The sequence below is a fragment of the Centroberyx gerrardi genome, chromosome 15 (genome assembly GCF_048128805.1).
Source record: "Centroberyx gerrardi isolate f3 chromosome 15, fCenGer3.hap1.cur.20231027, whole genome shotgun sequence".
NCBI classification, from domain to species: Eukaryota; Metazoa; Chordata; class Actinopteri; order Beryciformes; family Berycidae; genus Centroberyx; species Centroberyx gerrardi.
In genome coordinates, this window is record NC_136011.1 from 12,197,270 (window position 1) to 12,213,787 (window position 16,518).

The window sequence follows — 16,518 nt, forward strand, 5'->3', positions numbered from 1 at the left end:
AACGCCATTTTAAATGAGTTTTCACTTTCCCTTGCCTGCTCGGTGCTCGCTTTATGACACTTTCCAATTTACAGTAAAAACTGCAGCAGTCAGACTCCTGTGTGGAGAGGATACTGTTTATGTGGTCGTCTCCCCACAGTGAGAGCAGACCAGCAGAGCAGAGCAACACATGCGTCTGGCTGGGGAACCTTACTGTGTGGGCTGCTGAATTTCAATGAGCACACCTCTCTCTCTCTCTCTCTCTCTCTCTCTCTCTCTCTGTCTGTCTGTCTGTCTGTCTCTGTCTCTCTCTCTCTCTCTCTCTCTCTCTCTCTCTCTCTCTGTCTGTCTGTCTCTCTCTCTCTCTCTCTCTCTCTCTCTCTCTGGAATAAACATGTTACTAATGTCTAAATCATACTGGACTGCATTGAAAACTTTGCATTGCTAGATTCCAAAGACTTTGGTTATTGTAGTTATTACAGTCTGCATTGAATTACAGCTTTAGGCCATTTAGAGCCATGCTCAAGTCTCACTAATTCACATATTGAATACAGAGTGTATAAATTTACATTATATTATTCCCCAACCCAGGGGAAACTTGTTCAATGATGTATTTGAAGTTGGTTTGCTAACTTTTAGACTGGAAGACTAAAGACTGCAGTGTACTATAGTGAAAATTGCAGACGATGGTACTACAAAATGGGGCTTCTTCTGCAATTCTCCATGTTTTCTAGACCTCAGAAAGCCTATAATCTTCATCGACAATGACCCCATTCCTTAATCTATATGCTGGATACTATTAACACAACACCTTAGGCTGCTGATCAATAGGCTCATTAAGAAAAACTAAACATTTATATGCAACAGAAGATTCAGATCAGATGCAGTGATGATAAGGATGAGGAACCACCTGGACTGGAACTGACACTGGCTTCACTATCAATCTTCAAGGTTTATTCAGCAGCTTAATAACTTAAAGAGGGAAAGATGATGAAGTAAACCTGGGGGCAAGGTACTTCTGTCTCAGGAGGACTGACTCAAAATTACCTGATCTCAAGTGTATTATCAAGGCGCCATCATCTCATCACATGGCATATCAAAATGACAGAGCTACAATGTCATAAACTAGCATTAATTGTTTTTTTAAACCTTGAGGAATAGTTCAGGTTTTGAGTTTTCAAGATGCAGAAATTGCCTGCATAATGCTAGTGGAAATAAAGGGGCGTTAAAACCATGTTTATGAAAAAATAAAAATAAATTAATAAATAAAACATAAGTCCTTCTATGTTATGAGTCACGAAGCCGTTTGGAAGGTGCTACGTCTGCTATTTCACACGTTATTTTTAACCGCATTGACTAGCACTGTTAAAAGTTTATTCTCCCAAACTTTCAAAAACCAAGCCGTTTCCCCACTGAGACGACTACTGTTAAACAAGGCTTTTCTCGTTATCCATAAAATGTATCAAACTAATTCGCTAATTTACCAGGAAGAAAGTGAATGTCAAATTAACATGTAATCGTCTCGTGCCGTCGGCAGAGGGCGCTGCTGTCGTCACAGCTCGACGTACAGACGGAAAACGACGTGGCAAGCAAATAATACCCTTCCGGTACTACTTCTGTCTGTTGACATCCGCGACGCTCTCAGTCACTCCTTTACATCTGTCAAACCACGATCAGTCGGACTCCGGATTAACCACAGCTACAGAAATTCGTCAAATCGCAGGTTAGCGGGCCGTTACATGAGGAGACTAACGTTAAATTCAGCGGTGTAGGAGCTCAACAGCCGGACGGGCGATGATGGATGGGCTGCTGTTGGTGTTTCTCGGTGGTCTGCTGGAGGTTTGCAGCGGAGTCTCGGCAAACAGAGGGGGGTATCCGTCCTTTACGGATGAAATCCCTTTCAAAATCACCTGGCCAGGCGCGGAATTCACGCTGGTATGCCCTGTCTTTTAGTTGCGCTCTTGTATGATTAACATATTTACTGTAAGAGCTGAAGAAAATGTGACTGGTTTCCTATGCAGCTATGTTGTAGCTTAGTTAGCTTACATCTTATTCAGAATTCATGTTTTCTCCTGCAACTAACGTTCATTTCCAACTTTGTGTATTTCAGCCAATGTCTGGTGCATTTTACAACGAAGATGACTTCGTCATCATGACAACGACAGAGAAGGAGAAATACAAATGCCTCTTGCCTTCCTTGTCAGCTGGAGATGAGGTGAGAGGTGGGAGGCCCAGGCAGAGCCCCTCCAGTGACATCCTTTACTAAATAATTTTAGATGCCTTGAAAGATTCAGCATTCTAAGTAGGATTAGCACCTACCACCAATTGAAACAGGCATGAGTGTATCTTTCCGTCTGGATTCACTTGCTTTATGTCTAAACATCATTTCATTTTGCATACGTGAGCCATATTGTGATATTGATATCGAAGAACATCCTTATGATTGTCGTGATATTGATTTGAACCATATCGCCCAGCCATTCTAGTGACTAGTCGTCTCTGTATTTGAGATGAGCAGTTTTTAGAAAGAGTGTAGAGATTGTTGAGGTCAGTGGAGTTGGGCTTTAAATATTAGTGGACGACTGAGCTAATCTACGTGTTATCATTTTTGTTGTTCATTGCTCTTGTGTTGATTGCCTACCTTGTGTCCCTCTTGTGTGTCAGGATGAGGACAAGCTGTACGACGGACCTGATCCAGGAGCCCTGCTGGAGCCGCTCTTCAAACAGAGCAGCTGCTCCTACAGGGTGAGTCCTCAGGTTTCACTTCTGTTTCTATCTAATTTCCCTACTAACTTAAATTTAGACTGAAAGTATGTTCAGATGTCGGCCATGCTAAGTTAGTAGAGCGTATCCAAGAACTTCTCAGCATTATTTTTCTGATGGTGATTGGTGAATTGAAGACTCGTCTGAAACTCTGTACTGTAGTCCCCTTGAAACCTAATTCTCCTGGGTGGTGAACATTGCAGATTGAGTCGTACTGGACATATGAAGTATGCCATGGGAAGCATATAAGACAGTACCATGAAGAAAAGGAGACTGGGCAGGTCAGTGTGAGTGGATCAAATGATTTTCACAGCATTAGTATGAAGTTTCTTCCCACCATTTATTATAGTGTCTGCTGAAAGCAATAATTTAATTCATATTTCCACAGAAAATCAGTGTTCAGGAGTACTTCTTGGGAAACATGGCGCAGAAAAGCCAAACTACAGGGACGGGTGAGTGAGTTTGTGAACTTTATTGCGTGGCATATTTGGTTTATAGTTACATAATTATCTGTTGCTTCATTCATGTTTTATTGAATGTATATTTTTTTTGTCTTATTGTGCTAAAGCAATGAATTCTTTCTTTGCAGAAAAAGTGGAGGAGGCAGATAATGCAAAATCAGAACCTGAGAAAGAGGTAGGTGTAATGATGAAGCACCTGTGGTCAACCAAGTTTGTCAGTTTAGTTGTTTACCCAGCTTGCTGTTTCCTTCTCTCCGTTCATCTGTGTCTAGGTGCCCACTAAGAATATAGAGGGTCAGCTGACTCCCTATTTCGCGCTGGAGATGGGGAATGGGACTCCCTGTGTGCTGAAACACAACCATCCTCGCTCCACCTCTGTGCTGTACGTCTGCCACCCAGAGGCCAAGCATGAGATCCTGTCCATCGCTGAGGTCACCACCTGTGAATATGAGGTGGTGGTGCTGACTCCGCTGCTCTGCGCGCACCCAAAATACAGGTATATCTGGCAAAAATCTAGAGTTACATATTGTGTGTAGTGGGACAGGCCTCTTCTAATGTTAGTCTCAGTGGCAGTATGTTGGTATGTCAGTGTTTCCCACAGGTTGTCAGTTTACTTCAGCTGACTTCAGGCACTCAAGTCTCTCACATGTATAAGCTAATGTGGTATTAGCTAACTTGCTATTGCTACATTAGCTGACTATTATACTCCCATCTGATTGGTGTAGTCTAACTTTCAAACTTCACTCTATTCAGTTTGTGTTGGCACAGATGGTGCAACTCACACGCTGTGTCAGAGGCACAATGAATTATGGTCGTTGTAGTTCACTAACACACTTTCAGTGCTCAACAGCATTAAATACTTTTTTTTTGAAAACATAATTACATCAAAGAGAAATGCCAGGTTTGAACGGCAACTTTGTACATCACAGCACCCAAAATTAAAACAAAAATTTACTTGGACAACTGTTAATTTACCGTAGTTAACAATATATGGTGGTAGAATATGGAGTCCTTTATTTAAACCAACGCGTTTCGGCTATAGGAGCCTTCATCAGGGTTCTCTCTTTCTGTCACGGTGCTAGTGAAATGTTCCAGCAGATGAGATTCTTGCTTAAAATCTTACTGTATCCAAACACTGTTGAAAGTGACTGGGTCGGCCTGTCTGACGTCGTCGTTCCAGGTTCAAGTCTTCCCCGGTGAACGCCATATTCTGCCAGGCTCTGTCAGGCTCCCCTCTGCGGCCTCAGCGGCTCGCCCAGCTGGACCGAGAGCAAGAGGAACAACTCAAGCCACCTTTCAGCGCCGCCCCCGAGCCCAGGGAGGTGAGAGCGACCGTCCTGCCGAAAAAACCCACAGGGAGAGGGAAAAGCGGGTGCTGCGCGTAAAGACGACGCCCCGGCTCATTTGTACCTTTTGACATGTTACAGGAGGAGGTGTCACCGGTGAGAGAGGAGGCCTTCACCTCCACTCACAAGCCCATGACTGTGGGCGGGCAAACTCAGGTCACCGTCGGCACCACGCACATCTCCCGTCTGACAGACGACCAGCTGATCAAGGAGTTCCTCAGCGGCTCGTACTGTCTGCATGGGGTGAGCCCTGCTCCTTCACAGCACCTTAGTCGTGTTGACTGTACACTGGAATCTAATGATCTTAATCTGTGTGTTTCAGGGGGTGGGCTGGTGGAAATATGAATTCTGTTACGGAAAGCATGTGCATCAGTACCATGAGGTAAGTTCCTGGTAATGTGGAATATTCTCAAATCTACTTCTGTAATTGCTTGAAGCTGTTAATTGGAAAAACTCGCACACTTCAAAAAAGGGTTTCAAAATTGCATATTAGTAGTATTTTTAAGTGGATATGTAATGTTAAATCAGGATTCCCAGGGGCCTTGAAAATCCTTGAAAGTTTGAAATTGAATGGATGGCCTTGACTATTTTTTTTTAAACATAGCAACCAAATTCCACCAGTATGCCTCAGCTCTCTGCATCAACACTTCCAATACTGAGGAAAACCCTGTGATGAGATCTGCAGGTTTAAAATGAAGGATTTCACCATGAGGCCTTTATGATGTCTAATTCTGACCAACGTCATGTCTTACTACAAAACATGCCAATTTTTCGAGTACCTTGAATTTCACCAAAACAGACCCTGAAAGTTACTAAAAACTCCTTGAATTTGATGTCCAAGTGAGTGTGGGAACCCTGTTAAAAGTACTGTATTGAGATTTACCACTGGTGAAAATGTTCCTTTCCCTCCCAGGATAAAGAGCAAGGCAAGAACATTGTGGCGGTGGGGAGCTGGAGTGCTGAGGAGCATCTTGATTGGGCCAAGAAGAACGTTGCTCGCTCCTACCAGCTCAAAGATGACGGCGTGCAGAAAGTCAAGTATGCCATTCATCTTCTGTTAACATAACATGGGTACACAGATAAAGCTGATATGACCATTTCTGTTATTTCATTTCTATTATTCCTAGTTATTTCTGTTTTCCGCCGCAGGTTGGTTTCCCACTTTTATGGCCACGGGGATGTGTGTGATCTGACAGGGAAGCCCAGACAGGTCATCGTCAAGCTCAAGTGAGTCTCCGCCGTGAATACTCCTGGGGACGAAGGATAGCGCCGGTCCAGTGACACGTTCCTGGGCTGACGCATGAGTAAGAAAATAGCCTGACGTTCCCCAACTTATTCACTCATCTCATTCCTCTTCTCTCTGTCAGATGCAAGGAGTCTGAGTCTCCCCATGCTGTCACTGTCTATATGCTGGAGCCTCAGACCTGTCAGTACATCCTTGGGGTAAGTTAACTAGTGACCTCTGACAAATGAGTCAGGAAGTGACCCGCACACGTCGTGGTAGCGTATGAGGGTCACGCTGAACCTCACATACGACCACAAACTTGAGTGCTGCTGACCCTGAGTTTTGAGAGCTGAATTCAAATAGAATACGGATGTCAATTAGAGTTATAGCCCATTTACTTCTGTCTATGTCTAGGCTACATTTCCCCAATCTTTTTGCATTGTGTTTTTAAAATACAAACTTTATGCAGCCAAACTTAGAGAAATTAACTGCTGTCCCGGCTAACAAAGACACTCCAAATAAGAAGACATGGATGTGACAGAGTTTGTAAGGTGACATGTTTTTGAGGGATTATTTCCTGGCGGAGGCTTCCATTTCTTCCTGTGGGTGTCAGGTGACTGACAGTAAGCACAGCAGAGCGGAATGCGTGCACTGATATGAAAACACTCAACTCAGGCACAATGAAATGACGATTAAACAGAGAAACATTGACCAAACCAAATCAAGGCTTCAAGTTTACTATGATGGATTATCTAGCTCAGCAGATTTTCCAAGTCTGTGAAAGTCGTTTTTCATACTGTGCAGAGGGGCGACCTAGACCATTGACACAAACTTATTTTTTTTTTATTGATCAGGTTGAGTCTCCAGTCATATGCAGGATTCTCGACACTGCTGATGAGCATGGACTCCTGTCAATCTCCAACTAAACGGACAAAGATCACATGACAGCAAGAGGGCAAGAAGGAACTGGAGAGGACAGATGTAGAGGAGTGTACTTGAAGAGAGAGGACATCGGTGTAGAAACAGAAGACTGAATGGAGGAAGAAAGATGCCCACGACACTGCGCTGAAGCCCAGAATGGAGGTTGAGGGAGGTAAAGGTTGGTCCTGAGGCCGGCCTCAATGTAACCCAGGAGCACAGCCCATCTGTGCGGTGGGCCATGCTGCACTCCAGCAGACAGACTCAGACTCTCAGAAAACAAAAAGAAATGAGGCAGACACCTCACTCCATAAGGCAGTGGACTTACTGCCTGTACTTCATATCTACGCTTCACCTTATGTGTAATTAATGGCAAGAAAATGAACAATGAATCAGGGGATTCGTTATCATCAGGGGAATCAACAATGTTCATGGTGGTTTTTATTGTAATTTTAAGTCTGTCAATATGTGGGTAATTTGAAATGATCAGCTGCTTGACTGTGGCACTTTGCACTTGTAGATATGCGACAAAGCGAGTTTGAAAATGTGTTCTGCAGAAGTGAGAGTGTGTACTGTTGCGTTATTTTACAGGATGAGTGAGTGTAACTTATGAACTAGCTTGTGCTGTGAAATAGCAAAAGGCGAGTGTTTGATTAAAATTTCATAAATGGATGTAGGATGTATGTCTGTGGGTTCCTGTAAGAGGTATTCTGTGGTTTTATAAGGATGCACACTGGGACTCTGATCACTGTTGTACCATGGACAAAAAGGAATAAATTGGCTGCAAAGAATAAAACTAAAACATGAAACCCAATTCATAGTGTTCAACTATATTACCACATGGGCAAAAAATACATTTTCGAATGAGACATTTGATATTAACATCATGCCAATAGCTGTCTCCTGAAAGGGGCGTTTTACTCAATATGTATTACTGTAGAAGTTGTCATCAACTGAATTTTGAAGGTTTATATTTATGATATATATTATATATTAAATTGTGTTTTTCTCTTATCAATTGTCCAGTCGTCTCATGCTGGATCATGCTGGGTACATGTGAAATAATCATGTGATTTCCTTGTTGGAGAGAATGTATTCGGCCGTCCTCTGCTGAAAGGACATTTTTTTATGCAGACTTTTTGTCACTTGTTTTACCATTGGGACAGCAAGAACCTCTTGGTTTGGAATAGCAGCAGCATCAATTGAGGGCCACCAGAGGGTGCTGTTGCTGTGTGTGTGTCTGTTACTTCTCTACTTACAAAGAAGTTCAGATTTTTGTTCATTTACCCAAAACAAAACCGATTACAGAGTACTACGTGTAGTACAAAGTACAAAGTGACATGGTAATTAATTTATGGCCACATTTACACTGAACTGTAGAACAGTAGCAACTGCAGTTGTTAAGAAACTATTAGTATTCTTAATCTCAGCCATTTTTAATTCCAAAAATGAGCTGTAACTTTAAAGGAATAGTTCACCCAAAAATGAAAATTTTGTCATGATCTACTCAACCTCATGCCAGTTGAAACACAGGTGAAGTTTGTCCATATAACACACAGGGAGGTTGCCAGCACAACTCCATAGCAGCCTTCTCCAAAACAACTGAAGTGAGTGGGGACCAGTTCTTCAGAGTTCCAAAAAGACCTATATTGACACCATAATTTAGAGCAAATCTTAACTACAGCTGATTGATTTGCAATTAATAAACTATAAACTATTCCTTTAATATACAGAGTAAAAAATGCTTATCTGAGCTAATTATGAATAGAGGTTGTTTGGAAAACTTAAAATATGTGGAACACTAAAATGTGCTGAAATTTCAGGTCAACACTTATTTAAAATGTAAATATACATATATTCTGAAAGGCTCTCTAAGGCAGATTTGCAGTTTAAAAGCTTTTAATTGAATACGTCAAGGAAATTAAACCATAATGTGCCGCATACCATGTACCATGGTGGCAGGACATAAAAATCCCACACAAATAGAATATCTTAGCACCATCTCTCCATTACATAAGAGGGGTCTAATGTTGGGATGAAAGTATTTTCCTAAGTAAGGGGTAGTAAGGGCAGTGTTTTCATGTTCCTGACAGTTTCATGACAGTTGTACAACCCCAGTGGACATGAGGCCTAGAATACTGTCAAGCACGCAACATTTCTATCACATGGTTAGCCACTGACACTGCTGGCAGGAATGTCAACAAAACAGGTAAAGCTCAGATCCACTGCACTTGCCAAACATTTATTGAGTTAGAAAATGTATGAGGTTCACAAATACAATTTTCTTATGAAGAGAAAGACAATTTAAAGTGGCACCATGTGCCATCGAGAGCCATGTGTTGGCCTATGCAGGTTTTCACTCCAACTACTACAGTAGTTTACAATAATTTGGTTGGATTGAAAACCTGCAGACTCTTGGGACAGGATGGCACATGGTTGAGTACCACTGGTGTATAATATGAAAATGTCTGTAAAAATAGTCAGTTCATTAACACTAAATAACACTTTGGGACAGACATTTCCATTACAAATCTCTTGCTTCTGAACAAGACTGTCCTTACTTATTTTCCATGGCGAAGCCTAGAGTAGAGCTTCTTAATTTACTTTTTCCACTCAAGTGAACTTTACATGTATTTCCACTGCAGAAAAGAACAAAAGTTTAATACTGAATCCAAATACAGAAAATGGGCTGTTATTGTGTTACTCTTGTGAATCACGTGAGATTTAAAGCCATGACAAGGTCGTCCAAACCTTTTTCTGTTTTGCAGCTCATTGACTAGACTGAGGGTATGGGAATCTGGTGCACAGAGGTGCTTTCAAAGTCTTGCAGTGCATCTTGGTGAGTGTGGTAGTGCATGGCTACATAGGACTTAGCAAAGCCAAATGTCTGAGAGCTGACAGGCTGCAGGCTGTTGGGGGAGCTGGGCCCTGCAGAGGGACTGCTGTTATATATACTGTAGTAGGGCTCAATGCGGGTGTTGATGGGTGTGGAGGTGCTGGGGGGGCGAGGTTTGCGTCCACCTGTGGCCCTTGGGCTGCCAGCACAATCCCTGGAGTGACTGGGCCCACAAGCCTGGTCTACCAGCCTCCTTTGGGGCTTGGGCGACAGTACGTAGGCTGAGTTGGTCTCATGATGGGAGGATTTATTGCGATTCACTTCCAGGCTGCCCTTCCCCATAGCATGCAGGCGAGTCTTTTGCTTGCAACAGAGAAAGCCCAGTGCCACCCACTGGAGGCAGCACAGCACGCGGCGGCGGAGGCCTGCGCTGTTGCGTGAGTACACAAACGGATTGATGCCCGACTTGAGAAAAATGAGCACGAAGCCGCACAGTTCAAACTGGTAATGTGCAAAGCTGCTCTCTGGTGACAAGACATCCTGTGCCAGTGAAACTCCCATAGGCAAGCAGCAAAGCAGCACAGAGAACACGATCACTATACAGGTGACCACTGCCTTAGAGTCCTTGGCTGTGGCCAGATTGACTGTAGAGACCAGCTGACAGCAGGTGGCTCCTTGGGCAGCTCCTGGCACCAGAGGCTGGCTGCTCCTGTTGGCGTAGGAGTGAGTCTGAACATGCTGCAGTTTGTTGTAAGTCTGGTTGCGGTAGAGAGAGGGGGCCTGAACTGCACACTGCATGCCCTCGAAGCCTGCTGCAATGAGAGGGGGAGGGGGTGGGGGGCGTGAGGCATCTACAGTGATGACAGGACATTTCCTCACCTGTGCGTTCTTCCTCAGTGTCTGAGCGATCATCAGGTAGGACACCGACACCACAGCCACACAAAAGGCAAAGTCCGCCAGGTAGACGTACAGTACGACCCTGGCCTGCCCGCCTGCCAGGCCAAAGTGGGGCAAGCAGGGTCCGTCTTTACGTGGATAAGCTCGCATGGTAAGGAGGGCAGCCATGGTGAAGCTGGACGTCCACAGCAGGGCAGTGAGGGCCAGCGTGCAGGGGAAGGAGGCAGTGCGGTTGGGCTGCTGCCCCAGGACCATGCGCAGTCTGTGCAAGGCGATGACAGCCACCGTCTCCAGGGACATGATGATGAAGCCCGAGCTGGTCAAGTGGAAGGCAAAGCAGAAACTCTTTGACACTCCGTCTCCTCCCCCGGCGTCTAGGAAGAGCACCAGCGCAAACATGGGGGCAGTCACACAGCAGATGAATAAATCGCAGAAGGATAGGTTGAGGATCATGAAGTCGAAGTTGGTGCGGAACTTGCGAAACGCGGGGTCGAAAAAGGACAGGAACACCACCAGGTTGCCGTAAGAGCCCAGACAGAAGATGAAGACGAGGAGGAGAGAGCAAGAGGTCAAGGTGGCAGTGTGGATCACGGCCCAGCCTGAGGGGGTGTGTGCCCCCAGGGTGCCGCTGAAGTTCTGCTGTCTCGGCACATCCACCAGGTCTGATGGTGTACCAGTGGTGTTCATTGTATCAGTAACAATTTATGAGGAGCACAAGCTCATTGGTTTTAACATCATTCCTCTGTATGGAAGGGCTACAGGAGGATGACAATATCTGCCGCCTCCGCCATTGCTGCCTCCTTGGTAGAGTGCTAGGAAGGATACAAAGTCATATATTAGCTATTCTATCGTGCAGTAGATTACAGTTAATATTTATAATTGTTAAAAAAAAAAGACGGCAGTGCACAGTGCTCATCCAGGTTAAATAAAACATACAACATTTTTATATTTGTCCAGTTACAGCCTAACGTTACCTTTCCTCCACCCCCGAACATGCACACACACATAGCGTCTGCTTGCTGAAATCCAGGGAAATTCATGTGTATGGACATCAGTGTTTGAATTTTCTAATGTGGGTTTCAGCCCATATGCATCATTAAATGGCTTATTAACCATACAAATATGATCATCCATACGACACTGTGCACACCAACACACATTGAGAAAATATAACCTACCGTCTGTAAATGGTCGTGTGTCTATCATCTTCTTATTTGATATAGCCCATCTTCATGTTTTAAGCTAGCTGTGTGACAGTGATTGAGCGCACCGCGGCTTGAAAAAACACGAATTTTTTTGCAGTATGTGACGCAAAAATGAGCAGGCTATGGGAAAATACTGAAATAGACGACGTTACCTTTCACATCCATATAATCTTCACCGCGTATACAGCGCAAATAGTCAGAAGATATTCGTTTTCTTAACGATATATCCATTCTTTTTACAGAAGCGATGGCCACTGGACGTGCACTGAAAAAAATGAGTATGAAGTCACTGCCTACGTATCCGGGCATGGTATAACTACTGCATTCAAGTAGCTGTATCCAAAGCTCACCTCAGCTGTCCCTACTATAATAATTTACCACATCAGTAACGGGGACCAAAGCATTTTTCTTCTTTAGTATCTAGACAGTCACATAATTTGAATGGGGAATGGGCCGGACTGAGAAAATGTTAGAATAGCCCGTGAAGGGTAAGCTTTACAGTAATGCAAAAATAATGTCTATGTGCCAAGTATTTGAAACCAGCACACCTCCTGCTACAAAATTAAGCACTAAATCACGAGAGTGGGTGGTTTACAGTGATTTTAGAGCAGCTGAGAGGCGTTGTTCGGCACGACTGGACAAGGACTCACCATTTTAATAAAAAAAAATCTGTCACAAATGTTCAAGAAATATTTTAATTTCTTATTAATTAAACTATGAATTGTATAAATTAAACGATTATACATTTTTACGCCTTGCACTACCGTCCTTGAATAGTGGCTCAACAACGTGGTTGCTAAGCGACACGTACGTACCAGTATGAGTGGTGAGCGCATTAATATTTAAAGCAGAGACAGGCAATCATGTGCCATGGAGGGCCAAGATGCAGGTTTTTACCCCAACCGCCAAACAAAGACTAAACCAGGTGACAGACTGAAACACTAATAGGTCTAAAGTGATTTCAGTTGTTTGCCAACATATAACTTAAGATCTTCAGTCTTGTCAATTCACATATACAATTAAAGTAAATCTGTGACTATCATAACACTCCCCAGGTCCCATAGGCATGAACATGGACCCATGTAAATCCATTTCAGATTCTCAAGACCCAAGAGACAATACCAATTTACTTTTATATGGTCAGTCATTATAGATAATTGGATATGTAGGCTATCTTGCATGTTACTGAATACTTGCTTGATAGTGATGAAATAATTCATTGTGAAACTAACTAAAGTAGTGTAGTTACACTGATTTCCCTATTTAAGTGTAAATGGCAACAGTTTCTGATCATTTACTTAACTCACTTAACTTACATGTTACATGAAGGTTTATGTTTGAAATCTGCAAGTGATCTTAAAGACTTTTAAGGTGTATTCATGATATTAGTACAGTTTAGAAAACATTCCTTGGAAAAAGTGAGTTTTGTAAAGTTGTTGAAGTTGAAGGATGAGTTTGGAGTTGCCCCATTGATACATATTTCAATATTGTGAGACTGTTGAATCAAATGTCAAAAACATCAAATGCAATTTTTGTTATAAACAATTTATTGTTTTCCCTCATTCAATAAGCAAACAGTACATCTAAAAAAAAAAATCACTGCAGTTTTGGCACTACACTATACATAAGTGAGGTACTAAATGCTTCAATTAGACTGGTTTCAAGTGTTCAGGGAAAAAAGCAAACCAAAATAAATTCATCTCACTGGGTTTTAGAAAAAGGTAAATGATACTGAGGAACAAAGGGAAGAGGTCACAATTACGGACAGGCAGTTTGGTTGTCGTTTCCTTGCATCGAGACACATGCTATGATAATCAAACTGTGCTCAGATCATCCCAGCAAACGCGTCACACAGCACAGCATCGGGGAGCTTTCTCTCTCCCTTTCTATGCAAGAGTAGATGAAAACAAGCTCCAACGCTAAAAGCTCAACAATCTACTCATGATCTCAGCAACACTTTCTATGAAAAATTAAAACATTAGCACTTCAAAAAAATCCAATAAATAAATAAATATGTTTGTGCATGTTTGCTATACCATGTCATATACACATACATGATGCATATAATCATATATAGATCATACATGATGCATATAATCATATATAGATCAAACAGCCACACAAACATTGTGTGTGTTCCAGGTTAGAGTCTAATCTAAAGAGACCATTGTGCAATAGTCATTCTCTGTGGCTAGTAACAAACACTTCACTATTGGAAGATAGTAAAGAGTGTGTCCTCCACTGGACAATGTGTTGGCTCAGAGTTGATACTCGGGATATAATCCTGAGACATGTGTGGGACACACGCTGATGTTGTCTTCAAGCATCCTACAAACACACACATACACGCACACACATACACACACCCGTGCACATAAACACACTGAGCAATTAAACCCCCCCCCCCAAAAAAACAACAACTGTACAGTAATGTTACAAACTGCAGGCCATTCATCCCTGCTATGATTGAACCTTAAATATTAAGTATAGTAGAAATGTAAATGAGAGCTAAATACATAAATACACAAATCTTCAGTCTTGTGTGCCACAACTCAATTCCTACGTGTGCCACTCTTCCTCCAGGGTGTAGCACTCTGCCAGTTGTCAGTCAGGACCTGGGGCCTCTTCCCCTCATGCAGGCTGGTGTGTGTACAGTCTGGGGTTATCCCAAACTGATGTGAAAAAAAAAAGATAATAAAAAAAAACCCTATAAAAAAAGGTGGCTCAAGGAGTTGTTTCTTCCACAAGGGAAAAAATATCCCTCCAACAGTTGCATCATGTCCTACAGACAAACAACATTGATCGTATTCAGTAATGAATGCTAATCAAGTTGAATGTGTTTGTGTATGTGTTTATGTACTGACATCTCTAGAGTGGTGTGTTTGTGCTGGGGTTGGAGAGTGAATGGTGAAAATGCTGTACCAGGTCTAGGCATAGTAACAGGGTGAGACCAGCAGGTCAGTCAGGACCAGCAGCTGGTCGTCTGTGAACTGCTGCTTGTGTTCTTGCCAGTTGTCATGGTGAGTCCGCCGAAAGTTAGACAGTGTTTTCTTCACAGTCATCTGGAAGACCACACACACACACGGGCAGATATCAAAAATAAAATTACAGTTAAGGAAACACCTGATTAGGTTTTTTGTTTGTTGCTACGTGTAGCCTCCAAATTATTACTACTGTTACCATTTGCCCAAGAAAATGTCAAATGAGAGCATATCTAATGACAAGTCAAATATTCAACCATTCTGTGACAGCTTACTAACAATGGCTGTTTTTTTTCTAAGTGTTCACTATATTGCTCACTGAATTGTTTACATTATACAAGTTTCATTGACCCCAACAGCCACACAATATTGCTATTCAAAAAAAAAGTACGAAACAATAATATTTTAGGCTACAGTAGGTGACTCAACATACCTCAATGGGTTGGGTGTCGTTGAGGTGGGCACTCAGGTCCATCAGTAGCTGAGGCATCCAGGTGGGTACATCGTATGGGCTGGAGAGAATACAAGCGCTCAGCCCGAGCACACCAGCGTGGCGCCGCACCAGGTCTATGCAAACACACCAGGGGGAATACCATAAAGATGAGAGAGAGCAGTATACTGTGTATATTATCACATATTGTGCAGACAAATTATTAATTTTGAAAGGCTGAGTACATGCAGAATTTACCTTAGTTAACCCTATGCATGATGGTAATGACTTAAATAACATTTCCTTACCAGCAGAGGGTATAGTGTCCACTACAGAGCCCAGCTCCCTCTTCCTCTTCTTAGGCAAGCAAGTCTTGCAGAGAGCCTCAAAGTGCGCCTGCATGGGGGCGTCCATGGACAGGAAATTGCACTGAAGGAAGCCACTGAGAGTGGTGGCAGCCATTTCTCTTACCTACCACACAGATGCAGAAAGAGGGGGTGGGAGGTTGGAAGTTGAAAGTTGAAAGTTTCACTACAGTGGAGTATCAATTCCAACACACACTGTATTGCTCCCGCTGAGTACATTGATTCAAAAGGTACTTATTCAAGACCTTGCTGCCAGTTATTAAAGTAATTTCCTTCAAGGAACAAGGAAGTTATTTCAATACATTGCTCAGTTTGCAGTGATTGGTTATGGCTTCATACTGATGTCTGTAAAGTGGATATTTGAGTGGCATTTGAATGAAAACTGAATTATCATCCTATAAACAGTAGTCGGTAATGTGCCAGTTATTCAATGTCTTACATGGCAAAGAAAGATAGAGATGAACAAAAACGCAGTAGGTTGCTTTAGTTTATGTAAGCTTTGCTTTCATATTATACATTTCAAAATCCTATCGTAGCCATCCAGTTTTGATGAGATGAGTAAAGACTTGACCATGCAGCAGCACTGATGCAACAGCTTATGAGGTTGGCAAAACTGACTTCCATGGACAAAGCTGACAGAGAATGGGAGCTCATTTAGTGATTCAGTCTCATCCTTGAGTGCACAAAGGCTGTGGACTACTCTGAAGCTGTATGCAAGCAGAGGGGACCAGCTTCAACAGTGGATTCTTTGGGTTGGATTACCCTTCACAAGAGAATAATAAAGTACCCATGTGACAAGGCAGCTCCTGCCCAGTTATGTCACCAAGCACACCATTTCTTAGGTAGGCTCCGTACACAGTTGAAAATGATTCTGCAAAGCCCATTCTTATTATCAGGCTTGGAGTACCAGCTACTCTCAGTGGCACACATCCATGCTAATACACACAAACTATTTCAGATATAATGTTGATAACAAATGCAAAATAAATGACTAGGTTCTTTGCTGGTAGAGACTGAGTGGGTCAATTAAGGAGAACAGGCTATTTGTAGATCCCTCCGGTGCCAGCACCTGAATTTATTTCGCCAGCAGACAGCATTATTCCTGATCATGT

General features: G+C 42.8%; 3 protein-coding genes across 5 annotated transcripts in view; 1 reads left to right on the forward strand and 2 right to left on the reverse strand.

The window, feature by feature from the left end:
- Positions 1 to 1,597: 1,597 nt before the first annotated feature.
- erlec1 (endoplasmic reticulum lectin 1) lies at positions 1,598 to 7,650 on the forward strand. Of its 2 annotated transcripts, none has more exons than XM_071898013.2 (14): positions 1,598 to 1,914; positions 2,090 to 2,194; positions 2,644 to 2,724; positions 2,946 to 3,029; positions 3,131 to 3,194; positions 3,332 to 3,378; positions 3,476 to 3,699; positions 4,384 to 4,525; positions 4,631 to 4,792; positions 4,872 to 4,931; positions 5,463 to 5,587; positions 5,699 to 5,776; positions 5,917 to 5,992; positions 6,629 to 7,650. In XM_071898013.2, the coding sequence occupies exons 1-14, from the start codon at positions 1,774 to 1,776 to the stop codon at positions 6,698 to 6,700; spliced, it is 1,461 nt and encodes a 486-aa protein (XP_071754114.1). In that variant the 5' UTR covers positions 1,598 to 1,773; the 3' UTR covers positions 6,701 to 7,650. The 2 variants fall into 2 exon arrangements, with proteins under 2 accessions (XP_071754114.1, XP_071754113.2); XM_071898012.2 differs by having other exon boundaries at positions 2,946 to 3,023.
- Positions 7,651 to 9,468: 1,818 nt separating this feature from the next.
- gpr75 (G protein-coupled receptor 75) lies at positions 9,469 to 11,112 on the reverse strand. Its single transcript, XM_071897928.2, has one exon. It carries the CDS (start codon positions 11,110 to 11,112, stop codon positions 9,469 to 9,471), a length of 1,644 nt encoding a protein of 547 aa, XP_071754029.1.
- A 2,079-nt stretch (positions 11,113 to 13,191) lies between these two features.
- Positions 13,192 to 16,518, reverse strand: part of psme4a (proteasome activator subunit 4a) — a 32,624-nt gene continuing 29,297 nt past the window's right edge. For both annotated transcript variants that reach the window (XM_071898010.2, XM_071898007.2), the window contains 3 exons: positions 15,350 to 15,512; positions 15,045 to 15,178; positions 13,192 to 14,692 (listed from right to left, as the gene is read on the reverse strand). In XM_071898010.2, coding sequence (XP_071754111.1) covers positions 14,558 to 14,692; positions 15,045 to 15,178; positions 15,350 to 15,512 — 432 coding nt within the window. In that variant the 3' untranslated portion in view covers positions 13,192 to 14,557. The remainder of the gene's footprint in view (positions 14,693 to 15,044; positions 15,179 to 15,349; positions 15,513 to 16,518) is intronic.

Excerpts from the sequence above, each read along its gene's own strand:
- erlec1 (XM_071898013.2), top strand. The coding sequence starts at position 1,774 with ATGATGGATGGGCTGCTGTTGGTGTTTCTCGGTGGTCTGCTGGAGGTT. Across the intron at positions 1,915-2,089 it reads CAGGCGCGGAATTCACGCTG|CCAATGTCTGGTGCATTTTA; the intron begins GTATGCCCTGTC and ends TGTGTATTTCAG. Across the intron at positions 2,195-2,643 it reads CCTTGTCAGCTGGAGATGAG|GATGAGGACAAGCTGTACGA; the intron begins GTGAGAGGTGGG and ends CTTGTGTGTCAG.
- gpr75 (XM_071897928.2), bottom strand. The coding sequence starts at position 11,112 with ATGAACACCACTGGTACACCATCAGACCTGGTGGATGTGCCGAGACAG.